The following is a 24,998-nucleotide window of genomic DNA, read 5'->3' on the forward strand; positions in this document are numbered from 1 at the left end:
TTGGAGAAATATCTGCTCAAGTCTTTTGCCAATGTGAAATTTTTAGTCTTTTCGTTGAGATGTAAGAATTCTTTATATAGTCTAGATTCTAGACCCTTATCCAATTGCTGATTTTGAAATATTTTCTCCTGTTCTCTGTTCTATAGATTATATTTTAACTTTTTAAAAATTTTAGCTTTCTTAATGATGTCCTTGACACAAAAAAGTTTTTAATTTTGATGAAATCAAATTTATTTTTTCCTTTATTGTTCCTGCGTTTTAGGTTGATACTAATTATTTTTTAAAAATAGACTGTTTAACAGAAATAAGTCTCTTATGACCTTTTTTTTCTTTCCTTAGAAAATTGGCTGTTGGAAAAACAGTACTGACTAGAAGTTGATGTTGACTTTTTTCTGTTTGAATTTTTAGATATGGGTCATAATTCTGGGGTGAAATTAAATTTTTTTGACACATTAAATTTGTCTAGGAAGAGGTATTGAAGTATACTTGTTTTTGTTAGAACTATTTTGGGGAATAGAATAAGCATAGTTCTTCATACTTCTTTTTTTTTTTTTTTTTTTTAAAGATTTTATTTATTTATTTGACAGAGAGAAATCACAAGTAGATGGAGAGGCAGGCAGAGAGAGAGAGAGAAGCAGGCTCTCCGCTCAGCAGAGAGCCCGATGCGGGACTCGATCCCAGGACCCTGAGATCATGACCTGAGCCGAAGGCAGCGGCCTAACCCACTGAGCCACCCAGGCGCCCCGTTCTTCATACTTCTTAAAGAATTTTTTTTTTTTTTCTGTGTCAGTGGTATTTGTTACCACAAGATTACTTCCATCTAAATTCAAATTGAGTATGTTCTTTCAATTCCATTCCCATGAAGTGGCATGATAAAAAGGGCAAATATCTATCTATGCTTAGCAGTGGTAGGCTATATGGACAGATGAACAAATGAAAACCATGTGACAAATAGAAAAATAAGGGATTTCATCTTGGGGTGGGAGAGTAGGCATGTGTAGCTCAGGGCTCTTACTTGAGAAATACCCTAACTTCTTTATGCCCTATGAGGAGCATGAAGGGACATATGCTTTAAAGCATCAGTTTCTTTACCTTAGGTCATGAAAAATCATACAATGCCACTCCAGTTAACTAATTTCTAAAGTGAGTATAAGGGAAATTTTAGCATTTTTTACTGAGTGTAGGGCTGGCTCTGCTATTCATACATGTCATTTCACCCCTCTATTTTAGACTCCACATCTGCAAAATGAAGAGGCTGGATTAGTTGACCTTCAAGGATCCTTTCTTATTTTAAAATTCCATGACATTATAAATGACTGAACTTTATTAGAAGAGTATCACATTTTGCTCATTTTTTCTGATCCAATATATTGTAAAACTGTTTAAATTAAGCCTGTATACTTCTGGTTTTGGCTCTGACATAAATTATACCTAGAAGTTCAGGTACATTCCTAAGACCTTTCTAGTTAAGGCAACCTTTAAGTGTCATGCATAGCTATTTAATATTTCACTTATCCAATGGATTTTCCATTGAGGAAATTAGCAACTTTTTTATTTCTGATGAGGAAATAAGCCTTGGAAAATTGTATTAGTTTTTTCTCTTGGCATTTCTATTGGTACTGTTGTCAAAGTGTACTTTATGTTGGTACCCATCTTGAAGGCGATAACATGATACATTTTCCTTTTTTCCCTTTGCAGGTTCTTTGGTAGTGAACTACCCTTTTGATGATGATGAACAAGGGCTTGCCACATATAGTAAATCACCAGATGATGCTGTGTTTCAACAAATAGCACTTTCTTATTCCAAGGTAAGTTTGTGTTTAAACAAAAGTACTCTCAGATTCATTAATTTAAAAAATGGGTTGAAACAAAGTCAGGTAAGACTATGGTCAAGTGCTTTCTTTTTGGTTAAGCTTTCCATGATTCCTTACAGTCAGTCTTAACTGCTTTTTCTACTGTTTTCTACCTTACTTTGATTATACTACATATTTCTCCATTAGCCTTTAATCTCAAGTAATGTCTTTTTGTCTACAATTTTTAGCATAGCACCTGAATCATAATAAACTAAACATGGTAATATAAATTAGCATGCTGGTTTATTTCATTTGGCTAGTATTTAAGTTATAAACCTACTTGTAGTCTAAGGTAGAGGTTGACAAGCTCCAGCTCTAGGGCCAAATCCAGCCCATTAACTGCTTTTGTAAATAAAATATTAACACTGCAACTCTATGGTCTCAATCACAGCCTTCTGTCATTTCACATTGCCCGTGCCTTCATTGTGAGATTGTTGGGAGTTTCTAACAAGAGAATATATCTATTATTACACTTTAAAAAATAGTTGCCTTCTGTTTGGGCACACCAGGAGTAGAGGGATGTTCATGGCATAAGAGAATATTATACCCTCTGAATAATCAAAATAAAAATTAAGTGATCAGATTTTGCTCATATCCCCATCAAATTTGGTGCCTGATATTATAGTTCTTCTTTTTATCCTCATTGTGACTTTGAGTTCCTTAGCCTCTTTTTGTTTTCTTTTTTTTTTTTTTTTTAAGATTTTATTTATTTATTAGAGAGAGAAAGAACACGAGCACACTTGAGCAGGGGGGAGAGACGGAGAGGGAGAAGTAGACTCCCTGCTGAGCAGGGAGCCTGACAGGGCTCCATCCCAGGGCCCTAGGACCATGACTTGAGCCAAAGGCAGACACTTAATCGACTGAGCCACCCAGGCCCCCTTTTTGTTTTTGTTTTCTTTGACTTTTAATTCTTTTGATTTTACTTTCTATCCCACTACTTACGGACATCCCTTTCAGTGATACTCTCACTCACACCTTGGGATACCCTTTTGACCTACCTGCCTTGCCAGTGTCCATCCACAGTAATTACCACTATATCCCAGAAAAGTCGCACAGTCATGGAAATTGACCACACTGTATCTATGCTCTCTAACCTCAGCAGAGCCCTCAGTTCTCCTTGGCAGTATTTCATGTTTTGCTCCTTGACTCTTTGGCTCATTTCCCACTTGGATGATTCTAAACTTTTGTCCTCTATCTGAACCTCCTAATCCCAGCTTTACTCGCCTTATTCTTAGTAGATCACTTTGCCTTGACTAAGTATACCTTTGAATAATCTGATGTGAGTTCATTCAGATAATGTCTTCTCTGTTATTACCAATTTGTGACTTTCCCATATTTTCCTCCATTTCTTGATCCCACCACATCCTGCTTCTTCTGAAATCTTATGCCTCCCATTTCCTCTGTTGTAAATGGGAAAGGTGATAATTAAAAACCTCACTCTTTACTCACAGCCTCCTTTCTCTTAGCCATGATCTGTCATGATCTATCAATCCCCCTTGTGCCCTGCCATATAGCTTCATGGTGAGGAAAAGCAAACCAAGACAATCTGCAAAGACAGAAGAGGGGGACTAATGAAGGGTAGTCCTGAAGGTGATGGAATGATCACCAAACATAAAGTACACCCAAAATCTGAAACCTAAATAAAGAAGCAGCTGGGCAGATGAGAGTACTGGAATATTGGGAAGAGATTTCAAAGTATATACAACTTACAAGATCTGGTGCAATTTAAAGGGACAGACATAATTTAAAAAGATAGATGGATTTAAAGGGAAATCTTTCAAACTCTTAACTTCTGGGGCAGAAAAAAAGGCAAAAAGAAATGAAGAAATGCCCTTTGGTGTAATTGGACAGTGAAGAGGAAAAAAAGAAAGAATGGGAGGTGTAGGATTGTACAAGACAGAAGAAAACCATAAAATCAGGAGACTCACAGCTGTACCCTTAACATCAAGGCAGATAAAACAAAAACAAGCTAAAGTACCTTGACTGCTAGACTGACAGAAAAGGGCACCCTTAACTAAGAATTTTATGTATAACAGCCCAGTATTATAAAAATGAGCACAAGATTAGTAAAATCCATGGAGAACTATTTGAGAAAATTAGGAAATGAAATTTTGTCTATTGTCTAAGGAAACCTGAACTATCACCAAAAAATGATCAAGAAGCAGAAAAAAACTGTAAGTCAAACACTCCAAACAGATTAAATATACCCAAACACACATTGAGTATATGAAAACCCGTGTAGGCTCAGCTATTTAAAAAATGAAAACAGAAATAGAAAAAAAAAGATAGGAAGAGAACAAGACAAAATCATCTCTAAAACAAAAAGAACTTATAAGAGCTAAAGACCTCATACTTACTACCCAACTATACAATTTCAAACTTACTACACAACTACAGTAATTAAGATACTGCCATACTGACATAACTAAAGATCAGTGAATTAAAATTGAGTACAGAAATAATCTCTTATTTGTATGTTCAGTTGATTTTTTGACAAGGGCACCAAGTCAATTCAGTGGAGAAAGAATAATCTTTCCAATAAATGGTGATATGAAAACTAAGCACACGTAAAATAATGAATTTGGGTCCCTTCCTCACATCATATTCCAAAATTATCTCAAAATGGATCATAGTCCTAAATGTAAGAGCTAAGCCTATAAAACTTTTAGAAAAAATACAGGAATAAATCTTTGTGACATTGGGTTAGACACTGGTTTCCTAGAGCACAAGTGACCCAAAAAAAGATACATTGGATATCATCAAATATTAAAACATTTTTTTCCTAGATTACCGTATTAGTTTCCGATAGTTGCTGCAACAAAGTTTCACCAGCTGGTTGCCCTAAAGCAGCAGACACTTATTTTCTCATTGTTCTAGAGTCTAGAAGTCCAAAATAAAGATGCTGGCAAGGGTAAGCTCTTTCTGAAGCCTGTAGGGGAATCCTTCCTTGTCTCTTCCTAGCTTCCAGTGTTTTGCTGGCAATCTTTGGCATTCATTGACTTCTAGATTGAGTACTCCAGTCCTCTGTCTTCACGTGGCATTCTCCCTATGTCTATAACCAGATTTTCCCTTTTTATAAAGATATCAGACATGTGGGATTAGGGCTCACTCTAATTACCTCATTTCAATGTGATTACCTCTGCAATCAAATACATATTCTGAAGTCTTTGGGGGTTAGGACTTCAGTATATCTTCTTGGGGAGATAGAATTCAAAACACATTAACAGAGTATCAAGGAAATACAAAGACAACCCACAAAATAGGAGAAAATTATATGTCTGATAAGAATCTTGTATCTAGGGTCGCCTGGGTGGCTCAGTAGGTTAAAGCCTCTGCCTTCCGCTCAGGTCGTGATCCCAGGGTCCTACGATCAAGTCCTGCATCTGGCTCTCTGCTCAGCAGGAGCCTGCTTCCCTTCCTCTCTCTCTACCTGTGATCGCTGTCTGTCAAATAAATAAATAAATAATCTTTAAGAATCTTATATCTAGAATATAGGAAGAACTCCTATAACTAGATAATTAAAAGGCAACCTAATTGAAAAATGAGTAAAGGATTTGAATCCACATTTCTCCAAAGAAGATACACAGATTACCAAGAAGTACACAAAAAGAGACTTAATATCATTAGCCATGAGGGATATGCAAATGAAAACCACAATGAGATAGCCATTTTGTACCCACTAGGATTGGCTATAATTTAAAAAAATGGAAAATGGTAAAGATGTAGAGAAACTGGAACACTTCTATATTGCTGGTGGGAATGTAAAATGGTGCAACTGCTTTAGAAAACAGTATTACAGTTCCTAAGAATATTAAGTATAGAACTACCATATTATCTGACAATTCCACTCTTAGATAGATGCCCAAGATAAATGAAAACACATGCCACACAAAAGCTTATACAGTTGATCCTTGAATATCAACAGGGGTTTTAACTGCCTGGGCCCACTTGTATATGGATTTTTCCTGCAATACAATACAGTACTGCAAATATATTCTCTTGTGATTTTCTCAATAACATTTTCTTTTCTCTAGTTTACTTTGTTGTAAGAGTACAGTATATAATATACTAAATATATGTTAATTCACTGTTATGTTATTGGTAATGTAACAGTAGACTATTAATGGTTAGGTTTTAGGGGAACAGAAGTTATACCTGGATTTTTGACTGTGTGGGGGCACTGGCACCACTAATCCCTGTGTTGTTCAAGGGTCAACTATACACGAATGTCATAGCAGCATTATCCATAGTAGCTAAAATGAAAACAATCCAAATGGCCATCAAATGATAAATGGATAAACAAAATATGGTCTATTCATGCAGCGAGTATTATCCAGCCATAAAGAGGGATAGAGTACAATAAATTACAACTTGAGTAACTCCGGAAAACATTATGCTAAGTGGAAGAAGGTAGTCATAAGAGACCACTTATTCACTTATTGTATGATTCCATTTATATGAAATGTCCAGAATAGGCAAGTCCATAGAGGTAGAAAATAGATTGGTGGTTGCCCAGGGCTTGGGAGGCAAGGAAGGCCACAGAGGAGGTTGAAGGAAAATGAGGAGTGCTAATGGGTGTGGATTTCTTATGGGGTGATAAAAAAGTCCTAAAATTACCATGGTGATTATCACACACCTCAGTAAATGTACTTCAAAAACCATTGAGATGTACACTTTAAATGGGTGAGTTATGTTGTATGTGAATTATATCTCAGTAAAGCAGATTTTAAGAACTTTAAGAAGACTGAGGGGTGGGGCATCCATTCCCATCCATCCCAGTTTAGGTATAGGCCAAAAGGAATCTAGAAGTTACGTATCAAAATATTAAATGATCTTTGGCTTATAATTTTTCTTCTTTTTGTGCTCTTGAATTTTCTAATCTTTTTATAATAACATTTATTATATTTTAAGTATAATGAAATTCAATTAATTCAATTAAGTGAGAGTGAAGAAACAGCTTTCTGCTGTACAACGTGACAGACACCAACTGACAAGAAACTTTCAAGGAGGCATTAGTGGAAAAAGTAGTGAGTTCTGAATAAAAATTATTTTATTTTAGTTAACAGTATTACACCAGTGTTAATTTCCTTGTTTTGATCATTGTAGTTTGGTTACCTAAGATGCTAACATTAGGGAAAGCTGGATTGAGAGTATATAAAACTCTCTGTACTATTTTTGCAACTTCTCTGCAAGTCTAAAATTAGTTCAGGAGAGAGCAAAAGAAAAGAAGAAAACTGAGTAGTCTTTTGTCTCTGCTTCCTTACTGCTCTCTCCTCTCAGTTTCTTGTCATCTGTCTTCTCCCTCCATTGTTTTACCTGGAAGCCTCCCCTCAAAGTTTACCAGAAATCTGTTGGGTTTTTTTGTTTTACTTTCTTGACCTCTGAAGTCTGACACTATTGTCTTCTCCCCTTGATCTCTGCCCCATTGTGTATTAGAAAGTTCTGCCATTTTTTCTCTTTTGTTGGCTGCACATTGTCTCTTTCACTTTTTTTTTCCTCTCCATCTTCCATCCTTAGCCATTTTTACTATCTTAGCAATTGCATCCAATTGCATCACCACTATGTGGATGTCTTTTTAAAAAACTGTTTCACGGAATGGGAGTTATTTTAAACAGATGAAAAGATACAGGCAAACAAGAAGAAAATAAACCTAGAGAGCTCCCATCATTTAAAATCTTGGTATATGAGTTCTAGACTGTGTGTGGACTGAGACTAGACATCCTCACCCTCAGTCTTCTTTAAGTTGTCAAGCCATTAGCTTGAAAATTTTAATTAGGTTTTTAAAAAATGGTCAGAGGAGAGAGAATTAAAGGAGATGGCGAATGCACATGGTAAAATCAAAGGCCATCACTTTCTGGGGCCTCATGATCCCACTCTTGGATTATTTCAGTAGTACTTTGATGGGTCTCCCTGACTTTGGTTTCTTTTTCACATTATTTTTATAAACTTACTAGAGCCATGGATATTTCACATATCACCCTTTCCTTGGAGATTTTTAGTGGCTCTTTTTTACTCTGAGAATAAAGTCAAAATAAAGTAATAGCTACTTCCTAGAACTATGGTGTCTGGAGTGAGGTTTATACTAGATGATCCAATAAGATGTAGGAAGAATATTAAAAATTCTATTTATATTTTTAAGTTTATCCCTTAAATATTTTTTTATTTTTATCCAGGTTATATTATATGTATTATATTAGTATAATAGTACACATATATAATTTATAACTGAATGCATAGATAGACATAGGAGGTACATGCACATCTTCAGTGAAAAAACCAGAAAGCAAAAGAGCACTACCCAGCGATGGGGTAAAGCAGTGGGGGAAAGCAGTGGGATCATAAGCTTGTAATTGGTATGTTAAGTTTATGAAAGGGAATTGTTCATATATATGTGTGTGTATGTGTGTGTATTTATTTATTTATGTTAAATCCAGGGGAGTTGTTTATATACACATACATACATACACCGCCCAAGCGCGCGCGCGCACACACACGCACACACACACACTTTTTTTAAGTAAGCTCTATGCCTAACATGGGACTTGAACTCATGAACCCGAGCTCAGGAGTCGCATGCGCTGCTGACTGAACCACCGAGGCACCCCGTTTATGTATTTCAAAGTTAAATGGTTAATTCTCAGTAGTGGGAAAATAGGAAATTGTTACTTTTCTTTTCATGCTTTCTATACATTTTTTTTTTCTATTTCCACAAGAAAGAAATGAAGTTTTTACTATCTTTCAAAGCTTGATTTCTTCAGGAAACCTCTACTGCAGCTCTGGCCAGTAATCTTTTTCTTCTCTAGATGCCAGCAGCCCTTACTTGTATCTTCATGGCAGTTTTCCTCTTCCTCAGGCAAGCTATTGCGCATGTCTATGCTAGACGCCGCTAGGTGCTGGGGACACAAAGGCACGCACTGTTTCAGGGAGTAGTGTCTTGTTTTTAGGGAAGAAAAAGACGCAACCTGTTGTAATGGTACAGAGTGCAGTCGAAGCACAGGGGCACCATCTGGAAGTGAGAGAATTATCTTGAGGACATTCAAGCTTCTTGAAAACAGGAATATGAAGGCTTTTTTGTGGAATATTTTTGGAGAGGGATTGAGTTGGGTTTTATATTACTTGTAACTGCAAGTCATAACGTCTACTTTTTTTTACAGAGCATGTGTAATTTTGATTTTTAAAAATAGGTAATAAGTTCATATAGCAAGCAATCAAAATGGCATAAAAAGTTAGACATTAAAAAAGTCTCAGTGCGGGGCGCCTGGGTGACTCGGTGGGTTAAGCCGCTGCCTTCGCCTCAGGTCATGATCTCAGGGTCCTGGGATCGAGTCCCGCATCGGGCTCTCTGCAGGGAGCCTGCTTCCTCCTCTCTCTCTGCCTGCCTCTCTGCCTACTTGTGATCTCTGTCTGTCAAATAAATAAATAAAATCTTTAAAAAAAAAAGTCTCAGAGCTTCCCATGGCTCCACTCACCCCCATTCCCACCTCCACATACACCCTGTTGGTAACTACATTTATTATATTGCCTTATCCTTCTTGTGATGCAAACAAATATAAGTAAAGATTCTTAATTTTTTTTTTTTTTTCAGGAAAATTCCCAGATGTTTCAAGGTAGACCTTGCAAGAATATGTACCCTAATGAATATTTTCCTCATGGAATAACAAATGGAGCTAGTTGGTATAATGTCCCAGGTAAATGTTCTTTAATATCAAGGCCATATAACTTGATGGATTTTCTGTCCCCCTGGATGGTGCTGCTTCTTACTGATTTTTTAATTTTGAGAAAATATCATTTTTTAAAGATACTGTTTAAATAATTTAAAACATTCAAATAACCTTTTCAACTATTTTTTAATTTGGTATAATTGGAGTTTTGAGTAAAGAGATTGTACTAAAACTTTATGAAAGTGTTATTAAAAAAATCCTTAGGTGTGCTAATAAGAAGTGGGTAAGCTATACTTGAATTCTTCTTGAACATGAAAGTGCAGATGTCTTACCTATACCATAAGCATCAAGGTGCTCTCAAATGAGCATATCACTGTTTCTCAACCAATGTTGAGAAAAGATGGATTTGGCTTTTTTACTAAGAATGTTGTTTACTTTTTGGGATCTGGCCTAGTACTACTTCAGAGTTACTGATTTTAATTTTCTATCCTTTAGGTGGTATGCAGGACTGGAACTATTTACAAACAAATTGCTTTGAAGTGACCATTGAGCTAGGTTGTGTGAAATACCCATTTGAGAACGATCTGCCAAAATTTTGGGAACAGAATCGAAGATCTCTAATCCAGTTTATGAAACAGGTAACTATTTAGGAGTGAAGTATGAAATTTCTCCCAAGAGCAAAAATACTTTTGTGTGTATATTTGATTTTCACACAGTGATTTTCAAATACACTCTTCTGAATTCATCCTATTCATGGTTCAGTGTGTTTATCTAGAAAACTCATGGTTGAAAATGAGTTTATTTGTATGCAGGGGAGGATTTGAAAATGATTAAACAGGACGGTGGTGATTTGCTTTAAAAAAAAAAAAAAAGGAGTCTATATATTTATTTGGGGGAGAGAGAGAAAGAGTGTACAAGTTGGGGGGAGGGGCAGAAGGACAAGCAGACTCCCTGCTGAGTGCAGAGCCTGATGTGGGGCTCCTTGCGGGGCTCGATCCCAGGACCCCAGGACCCCGAGATGATGATCTGAGCCCAAGTCAGATGCTTAACTGACAGCCGACCAGACACCCCTGCAGTGGATCTTTTAGAATAAGGATCCCTATATCTTTATCTACCTATCTCTTATACCTGTATCTTCAGGTGCCATTATCTTACCAAAGAAAAATTAATACTAATTCCCTAATATTGCCTAATACTTAGTCCACATTCAAATTTCCCTTTCTTTTACCCCAAAATGTCTTTTCATAGCTATATTTTAGAACCAGGATTTAGTCAAGGGTCATGCATTGCATTTGATTATTACATCTCTTTACTCAACTTTAATCTAGAATAGTCCTTCTGTTTTTTAAAAATGACCTTTCCCTTTTTTGTTTTAAAGATTTATTTATTTGTTTGAGAGAAAGAGAATGCAAGCAAGTGGGCGGAGGAGCAGAGGAAAAGAATCTTGAACAGACTCCCTACTGAATGTGGAGCCCCAACATGGGGCTCAAAATGGAGCTCCGTACAGGGTTCAGTCTCTTGATCTGAGATCTTGACCTGAGCCAAAAATCAAGAGTCAGACACTCAACTGACTGAGCCACCAGGCGCCCTGACATTTCCCTTTTAAAAAGGGCAGGACAGGGGGTTCCTAGGTGGTTGTGTTGGTTAAGTGGCTGCCTCTGGCTCTGGTCATGATCCAGGGATCGAGCCCTGAGTGGACCTCCCTGCTCAGCGGGGAGCTTGCTTCTCTCCCACTCCCCCTGTTTGTGCATGCTCTCAATCTCTCTCTCTCTCTGTCAAATAAATAAATAAAATATTTGAAAAAAAAATAATAAAGAGGACAGGGCAGTTCTTTTTGTAGAATGTCCTATATAGTGAAATTGTCAGAGGTTCTAAAGTTTAAACAGTGTTATTTATATTCCTCATGATAAAGACAAATCTAGGCTATGAAAAATTAGCCTTTCAGAAACTGAAATATTTTTCTTAATAGGTGTTTACATCTAGCTTTACTCTCAACTCCTAAATTCCTACTTGTTCCACATGTTTACTTTATTATCAATCCGTTATTTTGGATAAGAGCTCTCAAAATAATTAGATGATCTTGACATTGACATCTGGGTATCCTTGTACTTTATCCAGGTTCATCAGGGTGTCAAAGGATTTGTCCTAGATGCCACAGATGGCAGAGGTATATTAAATGCCACGATTAGTGTTGCTGAAATTAATCACCCAGTGACTACCTACAAAACTGGAGATTACTGGCGTCTCTTGGTTCCAGGAACTTATAAAATCACAGCATCTGCTCGAGGGTGAGTGACTGACTGACTGAATACTTTGATATTAAGGGCTTGAGGCAAGACAAACATTGTTCTATTCTAGAAGGTTATTGCCAGAAAGCCCTAGAGAAGTCAAGCAACCCTGGGTTTAATGCTGGGAAGTTTAGAGCTGGTTACACATTTGATTCTCTTCCAGTGATAAAGTGAGTACATAAACTGTCAGATTGAAGAAATCTATGAAATTCTGCACTTTGAACAGGTCCCTAGGCCCTGTCCAGATGTAAAGCTCTAGTGAGTGATTCCTTCACTACTGGTAACAATTCTGGGAAGTGCCTATTAGTTGGGAAAAAAGAATAACTGTTCTGCTGCTGTACTTCTAGTCATGTTGTCCAATAAATACCACCACTTTACATTTGTTCCTTTTTAAAGCTCTTTCACACTTTTTTTCTTCCTATCCTCACCTAAACCACTCTTTTTTATTTAAAAAAATTTTTTAATATGTGTATAGTTGACATCCAATGTTACACTAGTTTCAGGTATATAACATAGTAATTCAGCAAGTCTATACCTTAGCTCTGCTCACCACAAATGCAATCACTGTATAGTGCTGTTACAGTACCATTGACGGTATTTCCTGTTTGTACCTTTCATCCTTGTGACTTAATTCATTCCATAGCTGGAAGTCTGTATCTCCTACTCCCCTTCACCAATTCTGCTCACCTCCCTTCCTGCAACAGTCATACTATTTTCTTTATTTATAGGTCTATTTCTGTTTTTTGTTTATTTGTTCATTTGTTTTCTGAGATTACATATCTGAGTGAGATTGTTTGGTATTTGCGTTTCTCAGTCTGACTTATTTCACTGAATATAATACCCGCTAAGTTGATCCATGTTGTTGCAAGTGTCATGATTCCATCTTTTCATAGCTGCATAATAGTCCATTGTGTATATACACCGTATCTTCCTTATCCATTGGTTTAATGATGGACACTTAGGTTGTTTCCATATCTGGGCCATTGTAAATAATACTGCAGTAAACATAGGGGTGTGTGTATCTTTTTGATTTACTGTTTTTGTTTCTCAACATTGGAATTATTGGATTGTAGGGTACATGTAATTTTAACTTTTTGAGGAACCTCCATACATTTTTCCCTAGTAGGAATTCACATTCCTACCAGTAGTATAAAAGGGATCCTTTTTTCTCCATATCCTCACAACACTTGTTATTTCTTGTCTTCTTGATTTTAGCTGTTCTGAGAGGTATAAGGTGGTATCTCATTGTGGTTTTGATTTTCATTTCCCTGATGATTAGTGATGCTGAGGATCTTTTCACGTGCCTGTTTGCCATCTATATATCTTCTCAGGAAAAATGTCTATTCAGGTCCTGTAGCAATTTTAAATCAGATTGTTTGGAATTTTTTTGATGTTAGGTCATAGAAGGTCTTTATGTATTTGGGCTATTAACCCCTTATTGGATATAATTAGAGCTTCACACTAATGAGAAATGAAATCTTTTCTGTTTTTATTCTATATTGGCATAGTATTAGAAAAACGGAAAGAGCAAGATATCTGAAAAAATAGGCCAGGAATTATGCATTTGGTTGATAGATAATGTGCTAAGTTAGTAATATCGCTCAGATTTTTCCAACCATGTACTCTGATGACAGGCAAGGGAACTCAGATTCCAGGAGACATGAGTTATTTCTTGCAAATATGAACTTTGTTTTGAGATCATGTATTTAATCTTAAAAACTCATTTACATTTTACAGTCTACCTATGTCTGTTGGGTAGACAGACATTAACATGTCTGTTAATGTTTAAAACAAATAATAAACTATGCAAAGTTATGTATTTGACTCTCACAGGATTTATCTCAAGGATTCATATACCCTCTGCAGATTGAGTATTCCCACTGCAGAAGCCTGGCTCTGATCTCTCCTTTATTTCAGGTATAATCCAGTTACCCAGAATGTGACTGTGAAGAGTGAAGGTGCTACTCAGGTCAACTTCACACTGGTTCGATCTTCAGCGGATTCAAGCAATGAATCAAAGAAAGGAAAGGGGGATCGCACCAACACTGATGATGTCAGTGATCCAACTACTAGAGAGTTTGAAACTTTAATTAAAGACCTTTCGGCCGAGAATGGTTTGGAAGTCCTCATGTTACGGTCCTCCTCAAATCTGGCTCTTTACCGATATCACTCATACAAAGACTTATCAGAGTTTCTGAGAGGACTTGTGATGAACTACCCACACATCACGAATCTCACCAAGTAAGTGCCACACTCTCACTGCTTTTCTTTCTGTCCTTCCATTCCCCTCCCCCACTTTTTTTAAGAAGTTACATTCTTTTTTTTTTTTTTTTTTCTTAAAGATTTTATTTATTTATTTGACAGACAGAGTAGGCAGAGAGGCAGGCAGAGAGAGAGAGGGAAGCGGGTTCCCTGCTGAGCAGAGAGCCCGATGCAGGGCTCAGTCCCAGGACCCTGGGACCATGACCTGAGCTGAAGGCAGAAGCTTTACCCACTGAGCCACCCAGGTACCCCAAGAAGTTACATTCAAATAAGCCATGTAGAATGGTTTTTGTAATTTGTTTGGGACCTGCATAGAGAGGAATTGGAGTTTACTTATTTTGAAACTTATGTTGCTTAGAGATCTTTCTAACACTGACTCTGGAAAGTGTTATGAAGAACACTGGAGAATTACTTGTTAGATTAGCAATGGATGGTCTGTTCCTCCTGGAAATGTAAAATTAGTCTTCCTCGTGATTACTTTGACTGAATAAAAATCGCTCTCCACTTCTCAGCTGCATATTCGTGTCTTGACTGTTACTTGGTGTGTTTTATTTTGTTGAGGGCAAGGGACAAATTTGGAACTGTGAGCTCACCTGCCAGAGATCATTCTTTTTTTTTTCAAATAGAAAACGAAGCCTGGTTGCTGTCATTTTCTGTACTCCAGTCTCTACTCACAGTTGCTATTCCCTCAAGACTTAAGGACAGTGTGTGATTGAGGGTCCTGGAAAAATACGCAGTACTGGCTTAAGCAAAGCTGATACTGAGCCAGCCTGTATCTTCACTTTCTGTGGCTGCCCTGTCTCACTTTCATTTTTGATTGTAAATCTTCTGCAGGTCTCGTTACAGTCACTCGGAAATTATTTTGTTTGTTGACTCCTGTTGTCTGCCTTTTAAAGGCTTTCTTCTACATTTTCCCCCGAGCTTCGTTTTAGTTCTCTTCTACATACCTCATGAGCATTATCTAGCTTCTGGCATTTTTTAAAAAAGATTTTATTTATTTATTTGACAGAGAGAGAGATCACAAGTAGGCAGAGAGTCAGACAGAGAGAGAAGGGGAAGGAGGCTCCCCATTGAGCAGAGAGCCTGACGCAGGGCTTGATCCCAGGACCCTGAGATCATGACCTGAGCCGAAGGCAGAGGCTTAACCCACTGACCCACCCAGGCGCCTGCCTTTGACATTTTTACCCTGTTTTTCTTCACTGACCCTTCTGATTTTACCAGTACATTTAGCTTCTCAAATACTGGTTTATAATGTTCCTAGATGCAAAGAGTGATACTTGCTTTGGCAATACCAATTACCTCTCTTCCTCAGCTCATTCTTGAATATTTTTACCCAATTCAGGTTTTAATATTGTCCACCTTAGTGCTGTATAGAGCTTATAGTCTTTTTTCTTATTTTAAAATAAAGTAAAAATTTGGGGCGCCTGGGTGGCTCAGTGGGTTAAGCCACTGCCTTCGGCTCAGGTCATGGTCTCAGGGTCCTAGGATCGAGCCCCGCGTCGGGCTCTCTGCCTGGCGGGGAGTCTGCGTACCCCTCTCTCTCTGCCTGCCTCTCTGCCTGCTTGTCATTTCTCTCTCTCTCTCTCTGTCAAATAAATAAATAAAACCTTTAAAAAATATAAATAAAAAAAATAAAATAAAGGAAAAATTCGACATTATTTTGCTATCCATTACTTAGTTCATTGAAGTTTTTTTAAACTTCCAATTCAAGACGCACTTTTTAGTTAAGTATTTTCCCCCAAATAGGCAACACCTGCCAGTGGTGAAACACAAAACAGTTCTAGGTGGTTCACCTATGGGCACTAAGTATAGAATCATGGGAAACCAATAATTTTTCTGTTCTATTAACCTGCCTAAATTTAATGCTAATATTTTTTTCTATATAACTCTTGTAAATCTCACTTTGTATACAAGAAAACAGGTCTTAAGCTCAGAACTCTTGGGCAAGCAGAGCACTTTAAATGATTTTTGCTGCAATACTAGTATTGCATTTATAGTAAAGTATACATTGTCTTATTTATGTAAATTAATTTACATTTAGAAAGTAAGGTTCTGTACATTTGTGTATATATAAATTTTTCCTAAAAAATTAAAGTTAGTTTAAAAGACATATGTTAGCTAAATAGTAGTATAGATTATAGAAGGTAGGGCAAGTACGGTGAAGATGGTATGAGAATGACTGAATTTGGAGGACCAGTGAACCATGTCATACTCTTTTCCTAAATTGGATAATATCTCACTTGTATTTGATTTTCTTTGGTCAAGGGAAACTAATTTTCTTAAGGTTTTCTGACTCAATGACTCATTCTTTAAAGACTTTTAAAGGCTTTTCATGTTTGTTTTCATGTCTTTTAAAAAAATCTGTATGTCAGCATTAACAGAATCCTTGATTATTTCTGACTTTTTGTTTCTGGTTTTTGAAAGTTTGGGACAGAGCTCTGAATATCGTCACATTTGGTCCCTCGAAATCTCCAATAAGCCTAATATATCTGAGCCCGAAGAACCAAAGATCCGCTTTGTTGCTGGTATCCATGGAAATGCTCCAGTTGGAACTGAACTACTTTTGGCTCTGGCAGAATTTCTCTGCCTAAACTACAAAAAGAACCCAGCTGTTACTCAAGTAAGAGAATAGCCTGTTTTGACATGCTTTAGAAGAAAAAAGCTGTCACACATTGAGATCAGTGCATCATTAAAAAAATTTCAGGGGCTTCGGGGATCTGACAAAGGGGTCAGAAACCACTGCTTAGTGGCTAGTCAGTAGAACCTGTAACTCTTGATCTCAGGGTTGTGAGTTCAAGACCTACATTGGGCCTAGAGCTTACTTTAAAATTTTTTTAAATTTCCTATTGGATTTTACACAGAGGCACTTTTAGTGCATTACAGACTTTTTAAAAATGGACCATCTTTTTCTATCCTCTCTGGATAGCAACTTTCCATTACATTTCTTTGTGTGTAATTAAGAGGCATAGAAGAAAAAATACTGAAGATTTGCATTCAGTCCTTTACTCCTTTATTTAATAGTCAAATTACTCTTCCTTTACTCACCTTTCTGTACATTCTAACTTGAGGGACTTCCATTGCTAGTTACTTATAATTAGGATACTATATTGAAAATGATGTGGAAAAAAAATAGTTTTTCTTCTTATGTAAGAAGTTCAAAATTATTGGACATCTTAGCTGCTTAAATTTTAGAAAAAGCAATATGGCATTGTCTACTTTAGCCACCCATGACTACAGAAAAGAACTTTGATCCAGAGGATTGGTCATGTATGATTGAATAACCTAGTTCCATGTTGTCTTAAAGAAAGAAAGAAAGAGAGAGTGTGCATCCTCCTAGAGCACTCACTAATTGGCACTGTCTATATAGACTTTAGGAAAGGAGAAAGGAACTAATATTTGTTTAATACCTACTATGTGTCAGGAGCTTATACCAAGTACTTTACATGTGTCATAATTTAATCCTCAATTTATGTTATCTTCATTTTATAGATCTAAAAAGTGAGGCAGAGATATTTGATAACTTACAGGGGCCACACAGCAGTATGTGGTAAAAATGGGATTTAAACCCAAGCGTGTCTCACTCTAAAGTCTGTGCTCTTTTGTTTTACATTACTGCCTTCCCTAAAAGAAATTTGGGAAGCTTTTATGTCATGATTAGGATCAGAAAGCACCTACAGGATTAGGTGAGATGAACTTCAGTCAGACTTGACCAAAAATTATTTTACCATTTTCAGCAAAGCAAATTGTATTGATTTCTTAATGTGAGTTGTAAGGAATATCCCAAGGACATTTTGTTGTTCTCTTTTTTAAAAAGTGGGAGAATATCTAGGATACTGGGTTTTAATACTGCCTACATATTAGAAACATTTAGGAAGTTTTTAAAAATATGAGTGCCTGAGCCCCATCCCCAAAGACATCAGTATTCTCCTTAGGTTAAATTAAAAGCTCCTTAGGTTATTCTAATATTTGGCCATATTGCTACCTACTGATATTATGGTTATAAGAGACTATATGTTCTAGATAAAACTCCTACCAAGAATTTAAAAACTTCTAGTTTATGAGAATTTGCCTCATTTGGTCTAGTTAGGCTTAAGGTAGTACTCTTACTCTAGATTGCTATTTGTTTTCAGATAAATAAGGGTCAGAATTATCTGGCAAGTTCAAGAAAATATACACATACCCAGAGACCTGTAGCAAAGCTCAAGCATGTACACTTTAGAAAAATATCTCTCTCCCAGGGAAGAAAGTTAAGAACCAATGAATTTAGTGTGTCTGATATTTTCAGTCTATAGACTGTTTTAACAGAATAAATAAGCCAGGGATCACTTATTCTGATTTGCTCTCAGAAATAAATAGGATGAAGTATATCAGAAATTAGTTAATGCTGCATATGTAGGTATTGATGCCTATGGATTATCCGAAGGAGAAATTATTATGAGTAAGACAAGTATCTAATTCTTTTTTTTTCTTTTGCTGATTTCAGCTCTTCTGTCTCATTGTTTCCAGACATACACTAATACTTGTTAGACTATGCATTTCAGTTTTTAATCTGAAAAATACAGTCTATTATTGGTTTCAGCCAGTGGTCAGCAAAGTTTTTCTATAAAGGGATAAATAGTATAGATTTTAAGCTTTGTGGTACAGCTGTTCTGTGTTGCAGCTATTCAACTCTGCCACTGCAGCACAAAAACAGTCATATGAATGGGTGTGGTGGTGTGCCAATAAAACTTTATTTACAATAGCAAGCAGCTGGCTTGATTTAGCCTGCAGGCAGTGGTTTCTGACCCCTTTGTACATCATCAGGATGTCTCTGGGAATATTAGTTGTGCAGTAGTTTTATATTTCTTTTTAAATTTGTTCAGAGCAAGAGAGAATTTTCTTTCTATCTATCTATCTATAGAGAATTTTCTGTTTATTTTTAGTCCTATATTTTACATCTGTTTAAAACAAGAAAGACTTTGTTTGAGGCATGGAAGGGTATCTTATGATCCACATAGAGCTAACTGATTTCTCTTTCTGTTTTAGCTGGTTGACAGGACTAGAATTGTGATTGTCCCTTCTCTAAATCCAGATGGGCGAGAGAGGGCACAAGAGAAAGACTGTACTTCAAAGAGAGGACAAACAAATGCTCATGGCAAAGATTTGGATACAGACTTCACAAGTAAGCCTGATTGTTAGGCCATTAAAGTACTTTGCAGATAATTTTATTTTTCTTTACTAAGAGATTGATAGATTGTGTAGATGCGTAAAGTAATTCAAGTTTTTTCTTAGAAATTCAGTCAATAATATTGGAGGGGTTCCATCACTAGCCATACAAATAGGTATATTTTCTCTCTATCCCCGCATACATACATGTATACACACATATACACCTGCACACACACAATGTCTGTGTATGTTGATTTGATGGAGTCTTTGATATTGACTTAAATAGGATCAACTATACATATTGTTCTGCAACTTTTTTCATTGAGCATATCTTTATCACTGATCTCTTTCCATTTCAGTACTTACAGATCTCTAACATAGTCTTATTAATGACATCTTAGTATGCTGTTAATACTCTAGTTTATTCAACAATTTTCCCACTAATGGACACTTAGTTTTTTTCTGATTTTTTGCTCTTGCAAACTGCACTGCGAAAAACATCCCGATTTTTGAAAGTTTTATTTTCTTTCAAAGATGGGTTAGTTATATAGTCTCAATATTATTTTTTAGAAGAGAATATATCCATCCCTTTTTGTTTCCAAATAAGCATTTTCTTAAATTTGCTTAGATCATTAACCTTTACACATCATCTGAAGTATATAAAACTCAAGATAATCTACTTTATCTAGAGTGTGTCTTTTATGCTGTTGAGTTAGTGGCTTGTAGAGTAATAAGGTATTTTTATACGTATTTTTTAAATTAGCCTCTGATTGTGTTCACATACAAAGTATTTTCTTAGCTATTCATACTAAAATTTTAAAACTTGTTATTTTATGCTTGACTATTTTTTAGATAATGCCTCCCAGCCTGAGACTAAAGCCATCATTGAAAATTTGATTCAAAAACAGGACTTCAGTCTTTCTGTTGCTTTAGATGGTGGTTCAGTACTAGTCACATACCCATATGACAAACCAGTACAAACAGGTATGTAGAATGTCAGTTTATTATATGCTATTCAAGCTTAGATAGGAAATTTCAATTAAGTAATGTCCCATCTAAATTTTTTCAAAATCGTGAGTATTTGTGCACACTCCATGAGCAAATAACCAATCTAGGAAGATTGTACATATATCAACAGCTTAGTTACTTGGAGGAGAGAGGTCAGATCTAAAGATGAGAATCCCTCCCCGCCCCACCCCGGCTTAAACCTTGACTGGCTGGTTGCACTTAAGATGAGATGAACACTGCTTATTGAATCTGTCTGGGGCCATTGTATATGGAAGTACTTTGTGTTGTTTTCAATACAGCTTGAAAGAATTACTGTTGTAGGCCCCAGTTGTCCTAAAATGTAGTAAAATACACCAAAACAAGTTTGTATTTTAGTGTGGTAGCCTCTTATTTAAACTAACCATTATTACCTTTTAATATAAGAAAGATGTATATCTTCTTTGCCTGATTATCCTGGGTGAAATAGAACCAATTATTATAATAACTCCTTGATAAACTTGGGTGGGGTACAGGATTTACTAGAAGGAGAGAAAAATGACTTTTGCATCCATGAAGTTGAACTTGGAGTAAAATCTTTTGAATTTCTCCAACTTCTGAATTTTTCTTTGTACAGTGGAAAACAAAGAGACTCTGAAGCATTTGGCATCTCTTTATGCAAATAATCATCCATCCATGCACATGGGGCAGCCCGGTTGCCCAAATAAATCAGGTAAATATTTTCTATACCCTTTGTTCCTGTTGCTGCTTTTGGGTATAGAGGGTGTCTTACCTTAAGGTCTTGTTAATCCTATATCCCTCAATACTTTTATAGATGAGAATATCCCAGGAGGTGTAATGCGTGGAGCAGAATGGCATAGTCACTTGGGCAGCATGAAGGTATGCTCTATACAATACAGTGAGAATTAAATTAAATTATAATTATTCAGTGACAAAATAGGTGACTTTTTTCTGATATAATCAAAGTGAATGGCATCTGCTTCATGGCTTTCTTGACAAGACAGCCTTCAACCTCTGACAGCATTTTTTTTCTTCCGTTTTTGCCGTTGCAATCATTTTTTTAAAATTTCTTTTCAGTGTAACAGAATTCATTGTTTACGCACCACACCCAGTGCTCCATGCAATACGTGCGCTCCATAATACCCACCACCAGGCTCACCCAACCTCCTACCCCCCTGCCCCTTCAAAACCCTCAGATTGTTTTTCAGAGTCCATAGTCTCTCATGGTTCATCTCCCCCTCCAGTTTCCCTCAACTTTCTTCTCCTCTCCATCTCCCCATGTCCTCCATGTTATTTCTTATGCTCCATAAGTAAGTGAAACCATATGATAATTGACTTTCTCTGAATTATTCCACTCAGCATAATCTCTTCTAGTCCCGTCATGTTGATACAAAAGTTGGGTATTCATCCTTTCTGATGGAGGCATAATACTCCATAATGTATATGGACCACATCTTCCTTACCCATTCGTCCATTGAAGGGCATCTTGGTTCTTTTTTTTTTTTTTTTAAAGATTTTATTCATTTATTTGACAGACAGATATCACAAGTAGGCAGAGAGGCAGACAGAGAGGAGGAAGCAGGCTCCCCGCTGAGCAGAGAGCCCGATGTGGGGCTCGATCCCATGACCCTGGGATCATGATCTCAGCCAAAGGCAGAGGCTTTAACCCACTGAGCCACCCAGGTGCCCCAGGGCATCTTGGTTCTTTCCACAGTTTGGTGACCATGGCCATTGCTGCTATGAACATTGGGGTACAAATGGCCCTTCTTTTCACTACATCTGTATCTGTGGGTTAAATACCCAGTAGTGCAATTGCAGGGCCATAGGGAAGCTCTTTTTTAATTTCTTAAGGAATCTCCACACTGTTCTCCAAATTGGCTGCACCAACTTACATTCCCACCAACAGTGTAAGAGGGTTCCCCTTTCTCCACATCCTCTCCAACACACATTATTTCCTGTCTTGCTAATTTTGGCTATTCTAACCGGTGTAAGGTGGTATCTCATTGTGGTTTTAATTTGAATCTCCCTGATGGCTAGTGATGATGAACATTTTTTCCTGGGTCTGTTAGCTATTTGTATGTCTTCATTGGAGAAGTGTCTGTTCATGTCTTCTGCCCATTTTTTTATATGATTATCTGTTTTGTGTGTGTTAAGTTTGAGAAGTTCTTTATAGATCCTGGATATTTCTTGTAAGTGGAATCATACAATATTTGTCCTTTTGTGCCTGGCTTCTTTCACTTAGCATAATGTTTTCAGGGTTTGTCTACTTTGTTAGCCTGTATCAGTGTTCTGGTCCTTTTTATGGCTGAATAGTATTCTTTTGTATGTATATCACATTTTGTTTATGGTTCATCTGTTGATGGACATTTAAGTTGTGTCCACCTTTTGGCTATTGAGAATAACAGGCAGTGAACATTTGTGTACAATATAAGTTTGAACCCTTGTTTTCAATTCTTTGAGGGTCCATACCTACCTATGGAATTGCTGGTCATGTCTGCACTCTATGTTTAGCTTTTTGAGGAACGAACAAACTGTTTTTCACAGCACCTGAACTGTTTTACATTCCCACCAACAGTGTATGAGAGTTCCGATTTTTCCACATCCTCACCAATACTTGTTATTTCCCTTTTTAAAATATTACAGCCATCCTGGTGGGTGTGAAATGCTACTTCATTGTAGTTTGGATTTGCATTTCCCTGAAGACTAATAATGTTGAGGATCTTCTCGTGGGCTTATTGACCATTTGTTTTTTCTTTGGAGAAATGTCTGTTTCTCCATTGTCTATTTTATTTATGTCTTTATTTTTATATTTTTTATAAAGGTATTTTTATACCTTTATTTTTATTTTTATTTTTTTTTTATTTTTAAAACTTTTTTTTAAAGATTTTATTTATTTATTTATTTGACAGAGAGAAATCACAAGTAGATGGAGAGGCAGGCAGAGAGAGAGAGAGAAGGAAGCAGGCTCCCTGCTGAGCAGAGAGCCCGATGCGGGACTCGATCCCAGGACCCTGAGATCATGACGTGAGCCGAAGGCAGCGGCTTAACCCACTGAGCCACCCAGGCACCCTACCTTTATTTTTAAATTGAGTTGCTTATCTTCTTGCTGTTGGGTTATAAGAATTCTGTATTTATTTTGGATGTTAAACACTTGCATTTGCTTGATTCACCGGTAGTTTCTCCCAGCATGTAGGTTTCATTTCGTTTTCTTAATAATACCCTTTGATGCACAAAAGTTTTTAATTTTGATGAAGTAATTTATCTGTTTTTTTCTTTTGCTGCTTATGCTCTTGTTGTCATATCTAAGAATTCATAGCCAAATCCAAGGTCATGAAAATTTACCTCCATGTTTTCTTCAATAAGTTTTATTGGTTTATCTCTTGTATTTCAGTTATTGGTACATCTTAAGCTGATTTTTGTATATGATGGGAAGTAGGAGTTCAACTTGGTTTTTTGGGATGTGGAAGTCGGGTTGTCCAAGCACCATTTGTGGTAAAGACTATTTTTTCCCTCATTGAATGGTCTTGGCACCCTTGTCAAAAATCAGCTGGCTATAGATGTATGTTTTTTTTCTGGATTCTCAATTCTATTTCATCAGTACTTATGTCTGTTTTTCTCCCAGTATCTCTATTTTGATTGCTGTAGCTTTGTGGTAAGTTTTGAAATTAAAAAATGAAAGTACTCTAAACTTTCTATTTTTCAAGATTGTTTTTGGCTCTTCAGAAGTCCTTGAAATTCCATTTGAATTGAGGATTGGCTTTTTTTTTCTTCTTTTTTTCTTTCTTTTCAAAAAATGCTGTTGGAATTTTGTTAAGGGTTGTGTTGCATTTGTAGATCACTTTGGGTTGTACTGACATCTCATTAGTACTGTTTTCCTATTCATGAGCTCAGTTACGTCTTTCCATTTACTTAGGTTTTCTTTAATTTCTTTCTGATAATATCTTAACTGGTTGTCCACCCACTTCAAATTAGTGACGAGTTGTTAGCAGATGGGTGGTTAGCTCATCATTTTATTACCATGTACAACTAGAAATTTGACTTCATACTCCTCTCTACCTACCTTTCTTTCTCCTTTATTTACTAAGAACTTAACATGTGAGGCACTTTGCTCTACTAGTGATAAATCCTATCCCATTGTACAAATAACCATGTTACAGAATTAACTGATTTGATCTCAGAGAGAGCAACTCTCAGCGTGCCATGAGAAGTTAAAGACAGAAAAGATTATACTTAGAGATACAGTCTTCTCTTCATAGAGGAAATGGCATTTGGGATGTAGAGATGGTGAAGCAGAACATTCCAGAAAGTGGAAGCAGTAGGGGCAGAGTCAATAAGCAGCCTAGTTTAGTTAGAACAGGAGGTGTAATGGAGAGCAGCAGAAGACAAGAATGGAAAGAGAGTTTGGGGCTCTGAATACTTTGTTTTAGTAAGGAATGGGAAGCCCCTGAAGGTTTTGAGCAGGTATATAATAACATGATTGGAACTTTCTATGGAAAAATTAATCTCTCAGCAATGGATTAGGATAGTTTGGAGGAGGGAGAGACTGTGGTACAGGGAGACAAGTGAAGAGCAGCCTAGACAATGAATTATGAGGGCCTCAATTAGGGTGGTGAAAATGGGAATGGAGTCAAAGGATGAAGTTACAGAGATATTGCAGAGATATTGACAGGATTTGGCAAATTATGAATGATGGTGAGAAACTGAAGTCAGACACAAGAGATTTCATGTCTGTGTGAGAACATGAGTTAATACCATTAACTGAATAAGGAGAAAGGATGGGT

General features: G+C 36.7%; 1 protein-coding gene across 1 annotated transcript in view; it reads left to right on the forward strand.

Annotated features, from left to right (window-relative positions):
- CPD (carboxypeptidase D) overlaps positions 1–24,998 on the forward strand; it is a 77,622-nt gene that overhangs the window by 45,117 nt on the left and 7,507 nt on the right. The window contains exons 8-17 of the mRNA XM_059147377.1: positions 1,699–1,808; positions 9,439–9,541; positions 10,010–10,152; positions 11,633–11,802; positions 13,720–14,043; positions 16,489–16,684; positions 19,090–19,225; positions 20,065–20,196; positions 20,834–20,929; positions 21,032–21,096. Coding sequence (XP_059003360.1) covers positions 1,699–1,808; positions 9,439–9,541; positions 10,010–10,152; positions 11,633–11,802; positions 13,720–14,043; positions 16,489–16,684; positions 19,090–19,225; positions 20,065–20,196; positions 20,834–20,929; positions 21,032–21,096 — 1,475 coding nt within the window. The remainder of the gene's footprint in view (positions 1–1,698; positions 1,809–9,438; positions 9,542–10,009; positions 10,153–11,632; positions 11,803–13,719; positions 14,044–16,488; positions 16,685–19,089; positions 19,226–20,064; positions 20,197–20,833; positions 20,930–21,031; positions 21,097–24,998) is intronic.

Source organism: Mustela lutreola, chromosome 15 (genome assembly GCF_030435805.1).
Source record: "Mustela lutreola isolate mMusLut2 chromosome 15, mMusLut2.pri, whole genome shotgun sequence".
NCBI lineage: Eukaryota > Metazoa > Chordata > Mammalia > Carnivora > Mustelidae > Mustela > Mustela lutreola.